The sequence below is a fragment of the Octodon degus genome, unplaced genomic scaffold (assembly GCF_000260255.1).
Source record: "Octodon degus isolate 3935 unplaced genomic scaffold, OctDeg1.0 scaffold00092, whole genome shotgun sequence".
NCBI classification, from domain to species: Eukaryota; Metazoa; Chordata; class Mammalia; order Rodentia; family Octodontidae; genus Octodon; species Octodon degus.
Window position 1 is genome coordinate 467,198 of NW_004524668.1, and position 14,937 is coordinate 482,134.

General features: G+C 48.0%; 1 protein-coding gene across 1 annotated transcript in view; it reads right to left on the minus strand.

Annotated features, from left to right (window-relative positions):
* The window catches only part of Man1c1 (mannosidase alpha class 1C member 1), a 169,998-nt gene that overhangs the window by 102,674 nt on the left and 52,387 nt on the right, over positions 1-14,937 (minus strand). Inside the window, exon 2 of the mRNA XM_004637589.3 lies at positions 3,926-4,022. Coding sequence (XP_004637646.1) covers positions 3,926-4,022 — 97 coding nt within the window. The remainder of the gene's footprint in view (positions 1-3,925; positions 4,023-14,937) is intronic.

Below are 14,937 nucleotides of genomic sequence, written 5' to 3' on the forward strand. Positions count from 1 at the left end.
CCACCGCGCATCTCCTTTTAGTCACCACAGGTCCAGGTGGTAGGGGCGCTGCCCACCTTGCAGCCTGAGACCACCCAGGTTTATCTGGACACAAAGCCCTGTCTGCCACCCAGCTAGACACTCACTGTCTTATCCTGCCAACTCTCAGAGGAGAGGGAAAAGGCAGCTGTCTGCCTTGGCCCGGGCCATAAGGCCAGAGCAGCCTGTGCTTTCTTTGTTGGTGACCACTGGGGCCTTGGGAGTATTTTCTGACAGGGCCTGCTGAGCCAGATGTGGGTAAAAAGGAAGCCACAGAGTCAGTGGAACGATTAGGACACAATCATTTCATTCAGTCAGGCTTGAGAGATGCCTCACGAAGAGATCCTGTCCTCAAAGTAAGAACAGATTTGAGAAAGGCCAGAGGCAGCTACGAGGGGGATGCAGTGTGGAGAAAGGCTGCCCGGAGCCCCAGGCGCAGGCGTCTGACTATGCTCATGGCAGCTCGATGAATCTTGGCGGAGCAGGGCAACAGTGTGAACTCATCATGGGCCTCACGAGCCCCTGGATGCGGCTGCCAGGGGCCCCATACGAATTTTTTTTTTCTATCATCTTTTTAAAAAAATTTTTTTTTCCATAATTTTATTGAGAAACAAATAGCAATGAGACAGTTTCAACCCATCCAGATTTGACAATGCATGTGGGGAGACTGCTGTGGGTCTCCCTGTGCATCCGGCTCAGTGGGAGGGCCAGGGCGGGCACTGCCTATCTCACCTGACCGTCCCTGCAGTATCCTGGGTCTGCAGGGCTCGGCCCACGGCGAGGTCCCTGATCCAGTGCCGCAGCCCATCCAGCCCCCATGCAAGTAGAAAAGAGGTGGTGGTGTGACATGCTGCTTAGTGGGGCTGGCTCTCCCACTTCCAGCGGAGAAGGGACACCCCAACTGGAACCTCTTCCAGGGCCCTAGCCTGGAGCCATTGCCCACTGGGTATGTTCCCAGGAGCCTCCATATCCCCAAACCTGTGATGATAATAATCATAGCTACCACCTACTAAAAGCATCTCTGTGCCAGGCAGAACCTGGCCTGGAGGTCTGATGTTAGCTTCACTCTACAGAAAGACATCCCCTAGGGCCAGGGAGATGGCTCAGTGGAACAAGCGCTTCTCTGGCAAGTACAAGGGCCTGAGTTCAATCCCCAGTTCCGAAAAAAAAAAAAAAAAAAAAGACAGCCCCAGAGAGAGACAAATTGCCCACGATTATACATCCAGGAAGCAGCCTAAATTTGAATAAAGTTTAATAATTTTTCAGAGTCTCAATTTGAATCTAGGTCTGCCTGGTTCCAAAAATATAGAACCTCAAGTCGATGGCCTCAGTGACTGTTTATAGCATCATCTGTCATCATCTCTACTTGTCCTTCCCTCTCAGAATATCTGGACAGACCCCAGAGGGACCCCAGGGAAGAGATATATGTCTTTTTTTTTTTTTTTGGTGGAACCGGGGATTAAACTCAGGGCCTTGCACTTGCCAGGGAAGTGCTTATTCCACTAAGCCATCTCCCCGGCCCCCAGGGGTATATGTCTTGGCAGAGTTGACAGGGATTTCACTATATCCTGTGGGGGCTCCTGTGTCCCTAAAATTTGGTGAGTGAAAGAGTAAATTCAGATCAGCTCTCCCTGCCCAGTTCCTGGGTAGCTGTATATCCTTTGTTCTCAAAGGAAGCCACCAAAGAGGCTCATTGCTTGCTGCCTGCTTACTGTAGTGGGGTTCCTAAGGCCAATCCAGGGCCACTCGCAGGAGAAAGACAATTCCAGGGACTCCGAGCCCACCATGAACTCATTGGGGTGACTGTCAACTTCGTTTATCATTAACAGATGTCATAAAGAATGAGCGTGTAATGAGTGTGTATATACTTGTTCGCTGGCGTGTTCATATGTGTTTATTTATATCCTCACAGCAGTCCCACTATGGAGGAGGAACAAACAGGGGCCCCGGAAGGTCCCTGACTTGGACTTGGCAGCATGGTGAAGACACAGTGAGGACTGGCATCCAGGCTTTGTGGCTCAAGGTTCAGGTTCTTTTCACCATGATGGGTGGCCCGTACTTTCTCTGGCTTAGTGACTGGAAAGGGGATGGAAGGTTGAGATTTAAGTCTCAGGGTTTAAGGAGTTTTACATAATGGGGCTGGGTTTTAGCTTATTTCTTCCCACAAGTGTTTTCCATGATGCTCTGAGCAATAGCTATGCCCATGCTGAGCAATTCTGGAAGTTGACAGCCTCTCCTATCCATCAGGCTCCAATTCCTTGAGGCTATTTTTTTTCCCTTGAGTATTTGTAAACCATTTAGAGAGAAGGAAAGAGAAGCCTTCTCCATCACATTTCTACTTATACCAACAGCACAAGCTCCAACATCTTGGACAGGCTCCACACCAGCCCTCTCTCCCCAGGGAAAAGCTGTAGGAGGCTGGTGAGGAGCTGCGGTCCAGGCCGGTGTGGCCGCAGCTCCCCACCAGATCCATTGCACTACATAGTGAGGTTAAAGAAATCTCTCTACCCCACCTGACTTGGGAATTCCTCTCTAGGAGCCTATTCCTAGAGAAAACTTTATACATGGAGTGGTAACTCATGCATTATTTTTAATAGCAAAATCCAGAAACAACCTTTGTCCAACATTAACGGTAAGATGAAATGAATTAGTAGGCCATACCCGCACAATCACTGGAACCATTAAAACATACTTTATGAAAAAATTTAAATGATACTTATGATGTAACATTAAAACGAGAGATAAAGAGAGAGGAAAAAGGACATAAAATTATACATAAAAGGATTAAAAAACACACAGGAGGAAACATTGGAAGGAAATCAGGCAAGATGTCAATAGAGGCTCTATCTACATGGCAAACAAGTAATTTTTTGCCTGCTTTATACCTTTTCTGATACTGTTCTTTTTCCCCTTATGTTCCTAGGATAATCAGAAAAATAATTCAACAAAGCTATCCAAATCCACCCGACTCCAGGGGTGGTAGACAGCCAGATATATTATAGGGCTGACTGGTCAGGCGGAGAAGGTGGGTCTCTGTCACCTTTCCCACAACTCAAACACTGTGGCCACCTGCAAAGGGCCATTCCTGTGTGCCTTGTAAATTTGCTCTTAAGGTTTGGCTGGAGATTTCTGCCTCCGACTTGGTTCTTCGGTTCCTGACTGCAGCATGGTGAGGAATGGGGGCACGGGCTTCCCCTCTCTGCCCCCAGGCATTGCACATATCTCAGACAAGAAGGCAGCCAGGCCACAGGCAATACCTTCTCAAGGGAGCCGCTGCCTGCCACAGAGAGGAAGCAGGCACTATCTGAAACGCGAGTGAGGCCCACGATAAGGCGTGGCAGTTTTTCTCAGAGGAAAGGGGCGGGGGGGCGCTCATAAGGCTTTGGGTTCAGAGAATGCTGAGGCCAGGAGAGAACAAAGCTAGTGGCTAGCAAGGCCGCAGATAAAATAGCAATAAGCTGCCAAACCCCTGCCACGTGCCATTCTGCAGGATACCCCTGGACTCTAGCAGCAGCTGGGGACCCAGCCCACAGGCTGTGTTGGGTCTGCCATGACAGTGCCTCCCGTCATCTCATTCACACACCCTGGAGGAACAAAGTTAAACTCAGTCCTCAGTGTCGCCTAGACAGTTGGGCCTCCTCCTCGGAACCAAGCCTCACCCCTCACCATCCCTGCGGACAGTCCCAGGTTCCTCAGCTTTAGAGCACTAAGTGATGACCATACATCTTGAGGTCTGCAGGGCTGGAGAGAAGCACAGGATTCCCCTTAGGCTGGGCAGGAAGAGCCTAGAGGAACACAGACAGAGATGCTCCCAGGCCTGGAGAAACAGGGCTGCGCTCTGGAAGTGAAAGTAGAGCTCAAGTGAAATCCCACTGAGCCCCCAGAGACAGGGGCCCTGGCCACTCACCGAACATGCTGCCCTCATAGCCATCCTTCGTGAGCGGGCGGAGCTCATTCCTCCCCATCGCGTAGCGCCGGTAGCTCTGCCAGGCAAAGCGCATCATCTGCAGGAAGGAGCAGAGGACCTGGGTGAGACCATGCCCGTCATACAGGTGGGCCACTGTGGTGCTTCTGCAACAGGAATTCAACCTACACCTTCAAAATGATTTCCCAAAGCTGGGTGTGGCTATAACCCCAGCCCTCGGGAGGCTGAAGCAGAAGGATTGAGAGTTCAAGGCCAGCTTGGGCTACAGAATGAAACCCTCAAAAAAACAAAACCAGGGCCTGCAAGATAGCTCAGCAGACGAAGCGCCTCCTTAGGCAAGCTCAAGGACCATGGCTTGATCCCAGGCACCACATGCCACGCTGGTCACAGAGACCGGGTGTGGTGGCGCGTGCCTGTAATGTCGGTGCTGGGGAGGCTGAAATCAGGAGGATCACTATGAATCCAAACTGCGTAGTAAGACCTTATAAAATACATAAAAATCAATGTTGTCTCAGTTAAGCAAAACAAAACAAAACCACTCACCAAAAAAAGATATCTCAAATTTTCTAAATTGGGGAAGGCAACCTGCTCTCACCGTAATTCCCCTCATACAGCAGTTCCTGAAGGCCACTCTCCTGCACTAAGTCCTGCTTCCACCGTCTATTCAGAGAGTTCTTAGAAAAGGTGGAAGAAACACAAACTAAATTCCTGCCGTCCATGAATGCCAAGTGAAGAGCTGCCTCTTCCAGGTCCCTGCTTTGCTCTGGCCTGAAGTCCCCCAAGGGAAAAAAATCAACTCATAGGGCAGGTGAGTGCCTGTTGTGGCCTAAGAGGACAACACCTGAGTGAGGACTGGAACCACACTCATGAGTGAAATAAAGACTCACGTGTGGAAGCACTGTATCGTCTCGTCAGCGTGAGAAACTGAATGGGTAGACAAGATCCAAAATGTACCACAGATACTGTGAATTGGGAAGAAACTATTCAAAAGAAAAGGCAAACTATAATGGGAGAAAGAAGAAAGGAAGAAGAGAAAATGTACTTATACACAAGATGCTAGTTTCTCTTAGTTCAATGAAAAGAAAGGTTTGTGCTAATGTAGTTTGGACAAGATATCATGCCTTATCTTATGCTCTGAATAACCACTAGGAAACAACAATACAATGTATTGATTATTTTAACTCTCCTGCCAACCTGTTTTGAAACTCTTTTATTTTTATTTTTCTCTTTAAAAAATTTTAAAAAGTCGGGCTGGTGAGATGGCTCAGTGGTCTAAAGCACCTACCTAGAACAAACTAAGCTAAAGCACAGAGACCACGGTTCAATCCCCCAGCACCACATGCCAGCCAGCCCCGCCCCCTGGTGGGCTGAGCTGGCCACACACACACACACACACACACACACACACACAAACACAAATAAATAAATAAAAATTTTTTAAAAGACCTATATAGCAAAAAAAAGTAACTTTAAAAAAAAATTTAAAAAGTCAGGGGCTGGCCAAATAGCTCAGTGGATTAAAGTGCCTGCAAGCAGGCGCAGGGGCCAGGGGTTTGATCCCCAGGCCTGTCATGCCAGCTCTGCCCCTGGGGATCGCTGAGACAGCAACTGAAACTAGGTATGGTGGCACGCGCCTGTAATCCTAGCTCTTGGGAAGCTGTAAACAGGTGGATCACTATGAGTCTGATCTAGTGGTGAGACCCTGAACACCCTATAGACCCTTCCCTAAAATAAAAAAAAAAAATTTAAAAAGTCAAAAGTATGAAGTAACCTGGCCAAGATTTCCCAAGGAGTCAGCAAGAGGGCTAGAAATTGAACCTATGTTTGCTAATTCTGAAGCCTTAGGTCTGTCCCCTAAAGTCACCACATGAGGTGCTCTGAAGGATTGTAACCACCCTGGCCATCTCTCTAGCAGCCCAGGTGGCCACTGTTATTTGTTGTTGCCCTGGCTGTGGACCATGAGCTCCTTGAGGCCAGGGCAGCCAGCACAGGGCTTGGCACATGGAGGCATTGATGAGTAGCTGAGGGCTCTGTCACCCAGTGTGGGAGTTCTTACTTTGCAAAAGCTTCATGCCGGCACCTACCTGCCCTTTGCTGCATATGGCGCTGAAGGCCAAGGGACATATAAGGCGGCAATCTTCCCACCCTACCCCATGCCACACAGTGCCACTCTGCTCTCTTGTATCCCAGTCTTCCTCATTTGCCTGAACAGACAGAACAGTGAGCTTTGAGGTGACAGTGGGGTGGAGGAGGCAGCCAGAGCTATGTAGCGGAGGCACTGCTGAGGGGCAGGGGGCTGGAGAAGCAGGCAGATACAGAGGAAAGAGCTCAGGCTTTGAGACGAGAGAGTGGAGTTCCAATCACCGACATGTGCTGCTATCCCTGTAACTCTGGCATGAAACTGCATGTCTCTGAGTCCCAGATGCCTCACCTGAGTCCTGTTTCATAGAGTGCAACAAAGCCTGCTTTGCCATGGTGCCGAAAAGTTTCAGTAGAGGGCAATAATGGAAACGCCCTCTTCCAACAGCAAGTGGTTGGCGATAGCTAGCTCTCTTCCCTTCATGGTCTTCTGAGCCCGTGTCTGATTTCCAAGTCTCGCCTCTACCCTCCACCTCATGTACTATTAGTTCTCAGACATCGGTTTGCATGAGAATCACTGAGGGTTGTGAAAACACTGATGACCATATTCCTAAATTTCTGACTGAGCTGATCTGGGGCAGGACCCACAAAGCTGCCTTCCTAACCAGTTCCCATGTGACACTGTTGATTCACGAGCCACATCTGAGAGCCACTGCTCTATTCTACAGGGCAAATGCCCCTTATCCAAAGCACCTGAGGCCATACAGGGTAAAGATTTCACTTTTATTTTCAGATTTTGGAATATTTGCTTATACATAATGAGCTGTCTTGGGGAGGGACCCAAGTCTAAACATGAAATCCACTGATGTTTTACATATGTCTATGGATAGCACAGAGCTAATGTTACAGAGTATTGTTTAGCACGCCTGCATTTCCACTGTGACCCATTAGATGAGGCCAGGTGTGGAATTTTCCATTGGTGACATCATACTGCCCAACATATTTAGGGACTGTAGAGAATTTGAGACTATGGATTGGGACTGCTTAGCTGGTATTTCTCTGTCTCTATTTCTCACCCCACTTCTAGATACTTCTCCTCCTATCTCGGGACTGTCGGTATCCTGCCGCAATGGCCCTCTTCCTAGAATATCTCCACCTATATTCGCTATGGCCAGACCTTTGTGGTGCCCAAGCTCAGATGCCATCTCTTCTGGTCACTGCGGACAGCAGCTCCAGCTGCACTCCCTGACCAGGAGGCAGGCCTGGTGGGAGAATGGCCCGAACTCGCCATGCAGTGGCAGAATAGTCTAGTACCACACTATACTTCACAGATGAAGAAACCACAGCTCCGGAGGGCCAGCGGTCAGGGCAGCCAGCAAGCAAGGCCAGATAGAATCCAGCTCTTTCATCTCCCAGGGCGGCAGAGCCCACCTCACACTCCGCTGACATGGCTTCTCATGTGACACACATACAAATGTCATGGTGATGCATGCCAAGCACTTGGCACTGGCTCTGAGTCCCGGTTTTATTCCTCTGTTATTTTCTACTTATCTTCAATTGGCAATAACAGGAAATAATTGCTGGGTATGAGCCCTTTAGGCAGACTGGTCTCTCTTATCTGGGGGCAAATAGCTGGGTGGGAGGGAAGCAGCAGGCTGCTAAGATGAAAGCAACAGCAAATAAGAAGGTACAGCATTTGGGTGGCAGAGGTAGCCACCGCCCGGCTGGAGGCTGGGTGGGGGGGTGTGCTCCTGGGGGCAAGGCCACGGCCCTGTGGCTGCAGCTGGGGAAGATGGCCTGGCACTGGGTGGAGACTGTGCGGCCAGGGGAGGTGTCACAGGAACACATCGAGATTGCCTACTGCATATGGCTGGAGCCCTGTGTCCGCAGCATTTACAGACAAAACTGCAAAGGAAATCCAAATTGCTTGGTTGGGACTGGTGAGCATATTTGGTTAGGAGAAATAGATGAGAACAGTTTTTATAACACTGATGATCCCAACTGTGAGGGGAGAAAAAAGAACTCCTTCGCAGGCCTGACAAACCTCGGAGCCACATGTTATGTCAACACGTTTCTGCAAGTGTGGTTTCTCAGCCTGAAGCTCTGGCAGATGCTCTACCTGTGTCCAAGCACCTGTGGTGACTACACAAGGGGAGGCGGCGTCCAGGAAGAGAAAGACTATGAACCTTAGACTATTTGCGAGCATCTCCAGTTATCTGCTTTGTTACAAAACAGTAAAAATTAGGAGGAGACAATCAATATTTTTGTGCAAATTATCAAAGCAAACAGAATGCTACAAGGAAGATCCGGCTTCTAAGCCTTCCTTGCACCCTGACCTTGCAGTTAATGCGTTTTGTCTTTGACAGGCAAACTGGACATAAGAAAAAGCTGAATACATACATGGGCTTCTCAGAAATTTTGGATATGGAACCTAACATGGAATGAAGAGGTGGGGCTTATGTGTATGAGCTCAGCACAGTCTTAATACACAGAGGCGTGAGAGCTTACTCCGGCCACCACATCGCCCGTGTGAAAGATCCACAGTCCCGCGCATGGTACAAGTTTAATGATGAAGACATAGAAAAGATGGAGGCGAAGAAATTCCAACAGGGATTAAGGAAGATCTAGCAGAACCCTCAAAGTCTCAGACACACAGACCCAAATGTAGTAAAGGGACTCATTGCTCGTGAAATGCATCTATGTTGGTTTATAGACTGCAAAGCCAAGGGAAGCCCAACACGACTGTGGAAGTCCCAGCCTTTCTTCAAGAGCTGGTGGATCTTCAATTCCAAATTTGAGGAGTGGTGTGTTGAAATGGCCGAGATGCATAAACAGAGTGTGGACAAAGGAAAAGCCAAGCATGAGGAGGTTAAGAAGCTGTACCAAAGGTTACCTGCTGGAGCTGGTCTGTAAGATATTCCGGGACAGCACTGTTGCCATTAACTGCCTTGTTTGTTGTGTTCGCAAAAAATGTATATGGACAAACTTTTCTACCCTTCCTCACAATCCACCAAAGGCAGTGTACATGTGATAAAATCACTGTGTAAAACAGCAATAACCTAGTGTGTAACATTCCAGATAACACTTATTACTGTGTACTTTCAAAAATGGGATGCTAATAAATTATAAGGCTTAGCTTAGGCTAGCACTGCGCATGTGCATATGACGAGTAGATTTTTCCACTTTGTCCAATACTGACTTGTTTCTAAGGACAAACCTGATTGGATGACAATGGGAACAACTGGTCTATTTTTGCATAGTACCAACAGCCATACTTTTATAGGAGTATAATTTTTGGTACATTCAGATTAATTTGAGATGTTATATGTAAGAATATAAAAACACTATAGCTCACCCCTGATTCTCAGAATTATTCTACATTCTTTTACTGTATTTAGGTTTATGTACTATTTCTAGGAAAATAAACCAAGCAATATTTTAAGGCTGATTTAGCTGTGGTTAGAAGAAATTCTTTGTCATTTCACAGGGATGAACTCCCCATAGTCAAGTCCTATTTACAAAAGGGGCAATTTACACCTAAGTTAGATAATAAATATTCAAGCATGAAAAGAAAAAAAAAAGTAGAGGTCTTGAGTTCAGGGGTCACACTCTACCTGAACCTCCCTCCACACTTAGAGAGAAGTGGGTGTTCAGGGATAATTATGGGAATCACAGGTATCTACATGGTCTCAAAGGAGCTGTCACTATAGGGATGTAGGAATGTTTGGGACATAAAGTGCCTGCCTAGGCAAGGGCAGGGACCAGGGTTTGATTCCTGGCACCGTACGCTGCACCAGCCCAAGTCCAGAAGTGGTGGTGCATGCCTGTAATCCCAGCCCTGGGGAGGCTGAAAACTGGAGGATCACTATAAGTCCAAGCTGTATAGTGAAACCCTTTTCTAAATAAATAAATAGGGCTGGCCAGATAGCTCAGCAGACTAAAGTACCTGTTTAGACAGGCACAGGGACTGGGGCGTGATCCCCAGTAGGCTGTGTTTTCCCTGCTCCCGGGGCACACTGAGACCACGGTTGAGACCAGGCATGGTGGCGTGCATCTATAATCCCAGCACTTGAGAGGCTGAAAACAGGAGGATCACTATGAGTCTGATCTGTGTAGTGAGACCCTGTAGACCCTGTACTAAATACATAATAAATAAATAAATGAAAGAAATGTTTGGAATGCACCCATTCTCACAGCCATCCATACCAACAAAAAGGAAACAGAGGCATGAACAATCCGCGTGTCACCTGGGACTGGATTCCAGAGGCAGTCAGAACTGCCTTGACCTGCAGACCCTCATGTGCCTACCCACATAGGTACCAGGTGGTTGAGTCCAGGTGCTAGATGAGCAGGGGATGGGGCATCCCTGGCCAGGCAGTCCTTTCTCTTTCAAATATACCCTCAACCACGCCTGCCAGGTGTCCTGTCCTGTGTTTGGGCACTGCTGGGCTGCAGCTATGGTGTGTCTCCCAGCCCTTCCCTCTCCCTCCCTGCCACCCACTTGCCCTCCTCCAGGCCCAGCTAAGGCACAGGTTTCTAGGGAGGCCCCTTTCTCAGTCACTCCTAAGTTGGACCTGAAGTCAGCCACTTGCTGCCACATTCCCAATGCACAGTGCCACACAGCCCTCCCCCAGGCTGTTATACCCACGGCCACCAGGTCAGCCTCCCACCCCTCTTCACTGCTACACGCCCCACTACTCACCCAGGCACCAGCACAAGGAAAGCGTTCATTAAATATTTGCTGAATCGATGTAAGAACAAACAAGAAAATTGGCTCCAGAGCTTAACACATGCCCAAGAGAGTCAATGAAAACCAATACAACAGACACGAACAGGTACACAGAGGTCAGAAGCACTAGGAAGGGGCAAGGGTGTCTCAGGGAAGCTTTGTGGGTATCCAAGTGTTCTGATGGACACAGGACAGTGAAGGACACAGCAAGATAATGAGCCATGGAAAGGCTAATATTTTCACTCTGGAACTGGTGACATGCTGTAGGTGACACCTGCACTTGGCATTATAGATAGGGAGTCCTTGATTTAATGCTCAAGCAGTTCTAAGACCTCAGAGGTCACACAGGCCAACCTCTGCCCTCTGAAAGTTTCATAATAGAGGATTAAGTTCTCTCTTTCATAATATCCTCAGGACCAGGGTTCTTGCCACCTTGCCAGGCAGCCTGATCAATTACAGTTTCTCCAAGTTCTTCCCCACCAATCTGAATCTGTTTTCCCTGGAGACCAGAGAGAAGGCTCACCCTGCTTCCACACCAGTCACACAGTCATGGGGAGCCACTGTAGGCTGCCAGCTCCAAGTCTCTGCGGCCATTAGGGTGGAATGGCAACTTCACTGGCTTTGGATACAACCAAGGGGTTGGTGGAGCACACTTCTGGGTGTGCCTGGGTAGGTCCTAGTGGCTACACCTTGGAATCTATGTCTGGTCACTCCCGTCTTCCTCTTTGGCAGCCTTCCCACTCTGCTTCCCAGCAGCCATGAGGCTCCACCATGCCTTCCTACCATATGTTTCCACTCTGGAGTCAGCAGACCATGGATAGAATCCCCTTAAAACATGAGCCAAATCAAACCTCTCCTCCTATAAGTCACGGCACTGGGTATGGCATCCAGCAATGGGAAATCTGGCTAACACAGTCTCCAGAATGTCCTGTGCTTGCTCTGAAATCCCAGACCTGTACAACACACAGCAACATACTTCTGGGTGCCCCAAGGTGCTGTCCCACGTTTGTTGAACTTGGCTATCCTTTTGGTAAGAAGCAGAAGCAAATGTGTACGCTTGCCTGATTATATCTGTATCATGTCCTGCAGGGGTGGACTTGCCGTTTCTCCCTAATGATGTCCATCTCATGGGACTCTGCCTGCCAACCCATGCTGTCAGGATCTTGCTGGAACAAGATCTTTCAAGATGCACGTGTGCCTGCCTGTTTTGGGGAACGGCAAATTAAGCAGAGGGCCATCTGTCTCCCCCCTACCATGTTCTGGACAGAAGTAGACGTGGTCAGGCTGAAGCAGCAGCAGGGCCTCTCCCAGACCTAGTACCACTCACTGTCATCCGTTTGCAAGTGAGAAATCCACCCAACGATTAGTACAGCCCCCGTTTCTCCATTTTTGTACATGACGATCCTGTGAAAGACAGAGCTGAAATGTAAAAATACTCTGCCCTGGTACAGCTAGTACTGAAAAAGATAAATTGCTTAAAAAAAGGAAAATAAAGGGTTAGTCTGGCATGATTATTGTTAAAGAACTCAGTTTTGCTCCTACATATCATTTCTTTGTTCTAAATACTAGCAAATTGCTAACTTGAAAATCTATTAGTCTGACTAGAATTACCATCCTCAGAAAGATGGATAATACAAGTAGTGGCCAAGATGTGGACAAATTGGAACTCTCATAAATGGCTGGTGGGAATGGAAAACAGTTTGACAAAAAATACAACCTCAAATAGGGAGGTAGCGTATGACCTCACAATTCTAATCCTTGGCACATTCCTGCACAGGAAAGAGTTAATGTAGCAGGGCTGAGACTGCTGCCCTCAGAAAGGCCTGCTTGCAAGGCTAGGCTTTGGCTGGGACGTGGGCGGTGAGTTTTGTCCATGGCATTCCCACCGTTGCCTCCGTGGTTAGTGTGCCTTACTGTACCTACACTGGGCACAAGTCACGTGGCTTAGGTATCACAGCCGTTCTCCTTCTGGGAGCGTGGGATTTCAGTACTAGTGTGGCAAAGGGTGCCCATGTGACTAGCCCCCAACAAAAACAGAGTCTCTCCAGAGCTTTCCTGGAAGTCAACACCTTACGCAGCATCACAGTTTGATGCTGCAGGAGCTGAGCATGTCTGTGTGACCTCACTGGGAGAGGACTGCTGGAAATGGCCCCAGATGTTTGTCCAGGCACTTTTCCTTTAGCTAATTTTCCTGGATATCTCAGTCATGGGCAAGATTGAGTGCCAACCCCTCTGAGTTCTCCTAATAAGTTGCTGGACCTGGGTGTGGTCTAGGGGAGCCCTGACATACAGCCAAGATAGAAACACTGGTCACAGAAACAACCTGGATACAAATGTTCACAGTAGCCCTGTTTGTTATAGCTCAAAAGTGGAAATAGCCCAGATGTCCAGTGACGGATCAACAAAATATAGTACAGACATAGAACAGAAAATTACTCAGCCAGAAAAAGGAGCAAAGTACTGACACATGGCACTACATGAATGAAACCTGAAACAACATGCTAAGTGAAAGGCACCAGACACCAAAATGCTACTGAGTATATGATTCCACATACACGAAATGTTCAGGACTGGGAAGATAGCTTGGCACTCTGAGAACCTCCCTGACAAGCTCAAGAACCCAGGTTCGATCCCCGGTACCACGGGCCACAGCAGCCCGTGGTGTGCCAGCCACCAAAACTGGGCATGGTGGTGCATGCCTATAATCCCAGGGCTGGGGAGGCTGAGACAGGAGGACCACTACAAGTCTGAGCCGCACAGTGAGACCCTGTACCAAATACATTTTTTTAAAAGTCCAGAAAAGCAACTCCATACTGACAGAAAGTAGTACTGCCAGGGGCAGGAGAGAGAGAGAGAAACGGACAGCGACTGCTGGTGAGACTGAGATCTTTTGGGAGTGATGCAAATGTTCTCAAATTGACTGTGATTATGACTGCATGACTTTAAATACACCAAAGACCACTGAACATATATTTTAAGAGGTAAAGTTTTTGGCATGTGAACTTTATCTCAATAAAGCTGTTATTGATATTTACAAAAAAAAAAAACCTATTGGTGGAAACAAACAGATATCATATGCCATCTCATAGGATACACAGAGGGACACACCATCACTTCAGGGATGGTGTGGCTACAATTGCCTAACATGAACTGAACTGTGAGGAAACATCAGACAAGTCCAAGGTGAGGGACATCGATGAGTTCTACGCTTCAAGATCAACAATGGTGGGGGGCTGAGGAGATGGCTCAGTAGAATAAGTGCTTGCTTGTCAAGCGCAAGGGCCTGAGTTCAATCCCCGGTTCCAGGGTGGGGGGGGATCAACAATGTCAAGGAGGAGAAGGAAAAAACTGAGGAACTTCCAGGATGGAGGAGGGTATCCCCTTTTTTGTTTAATTTTGTCAGAGATGGGTATTCCATTGTTATTTAAATATTGTAGGTGCATGGATGGAGGAGAGTAGAGAGACATAGACAAAATGTATTGTGTGTTCTTGTCTGAGATCCTGAAGCAGAAATAACAGCAATTATTATTATTAGCTATTACTATTATTGCTATAAAGCGTATTGAGACTGATGACAAAATCGGAATGCAGTCATGCAGGGTACAATAACAGTGTCAATTTGCCAACTGTAATGGTGGTACTATTAGGTAAGAAGTGTCATGATCCCCTTAGAAATACACAAGAGAACATGTAGGGCTAAGAGCTCCGATTCACAGCGCGGTTCCAAGCGGCCCAGACAACCGTGATTCACACGCCCACAAGGGATCGTCCATGCGCATAAACGCGTGCACGCAAACCTGAGGAGTGTACGAAGGCGAGAGCGAGGGTGTGACTTCACCTCTGCACGTTGGGTGAAGGAAAGCAGGAACTCTTTATTAGAGTTTTGTAACTTTTCTACACATCTCAAACTTTTTTTAAAGATTAGGCAATTTCGCTGGACGCTGATGCCATTTTTCACCCATGTGCTATGTTTACAGATTTGTATTTCCTTCTACTTCTTACAAGTAACGGCAGCGTGGCCCCCGCCGGCCTCCTTGCTGTTCCGCTTAACCCGCTTCCTCAGAGGACCGGGCCGGCTCCTCACTTCCGCTTCCCCAAGCCTGGCTCTCAAGGACAGAGAGCCCAGCAAACCAATCAGCAACTGGCCACGGTGGCGTCTCCTCCTTTTATAATTATAGTATCGTGT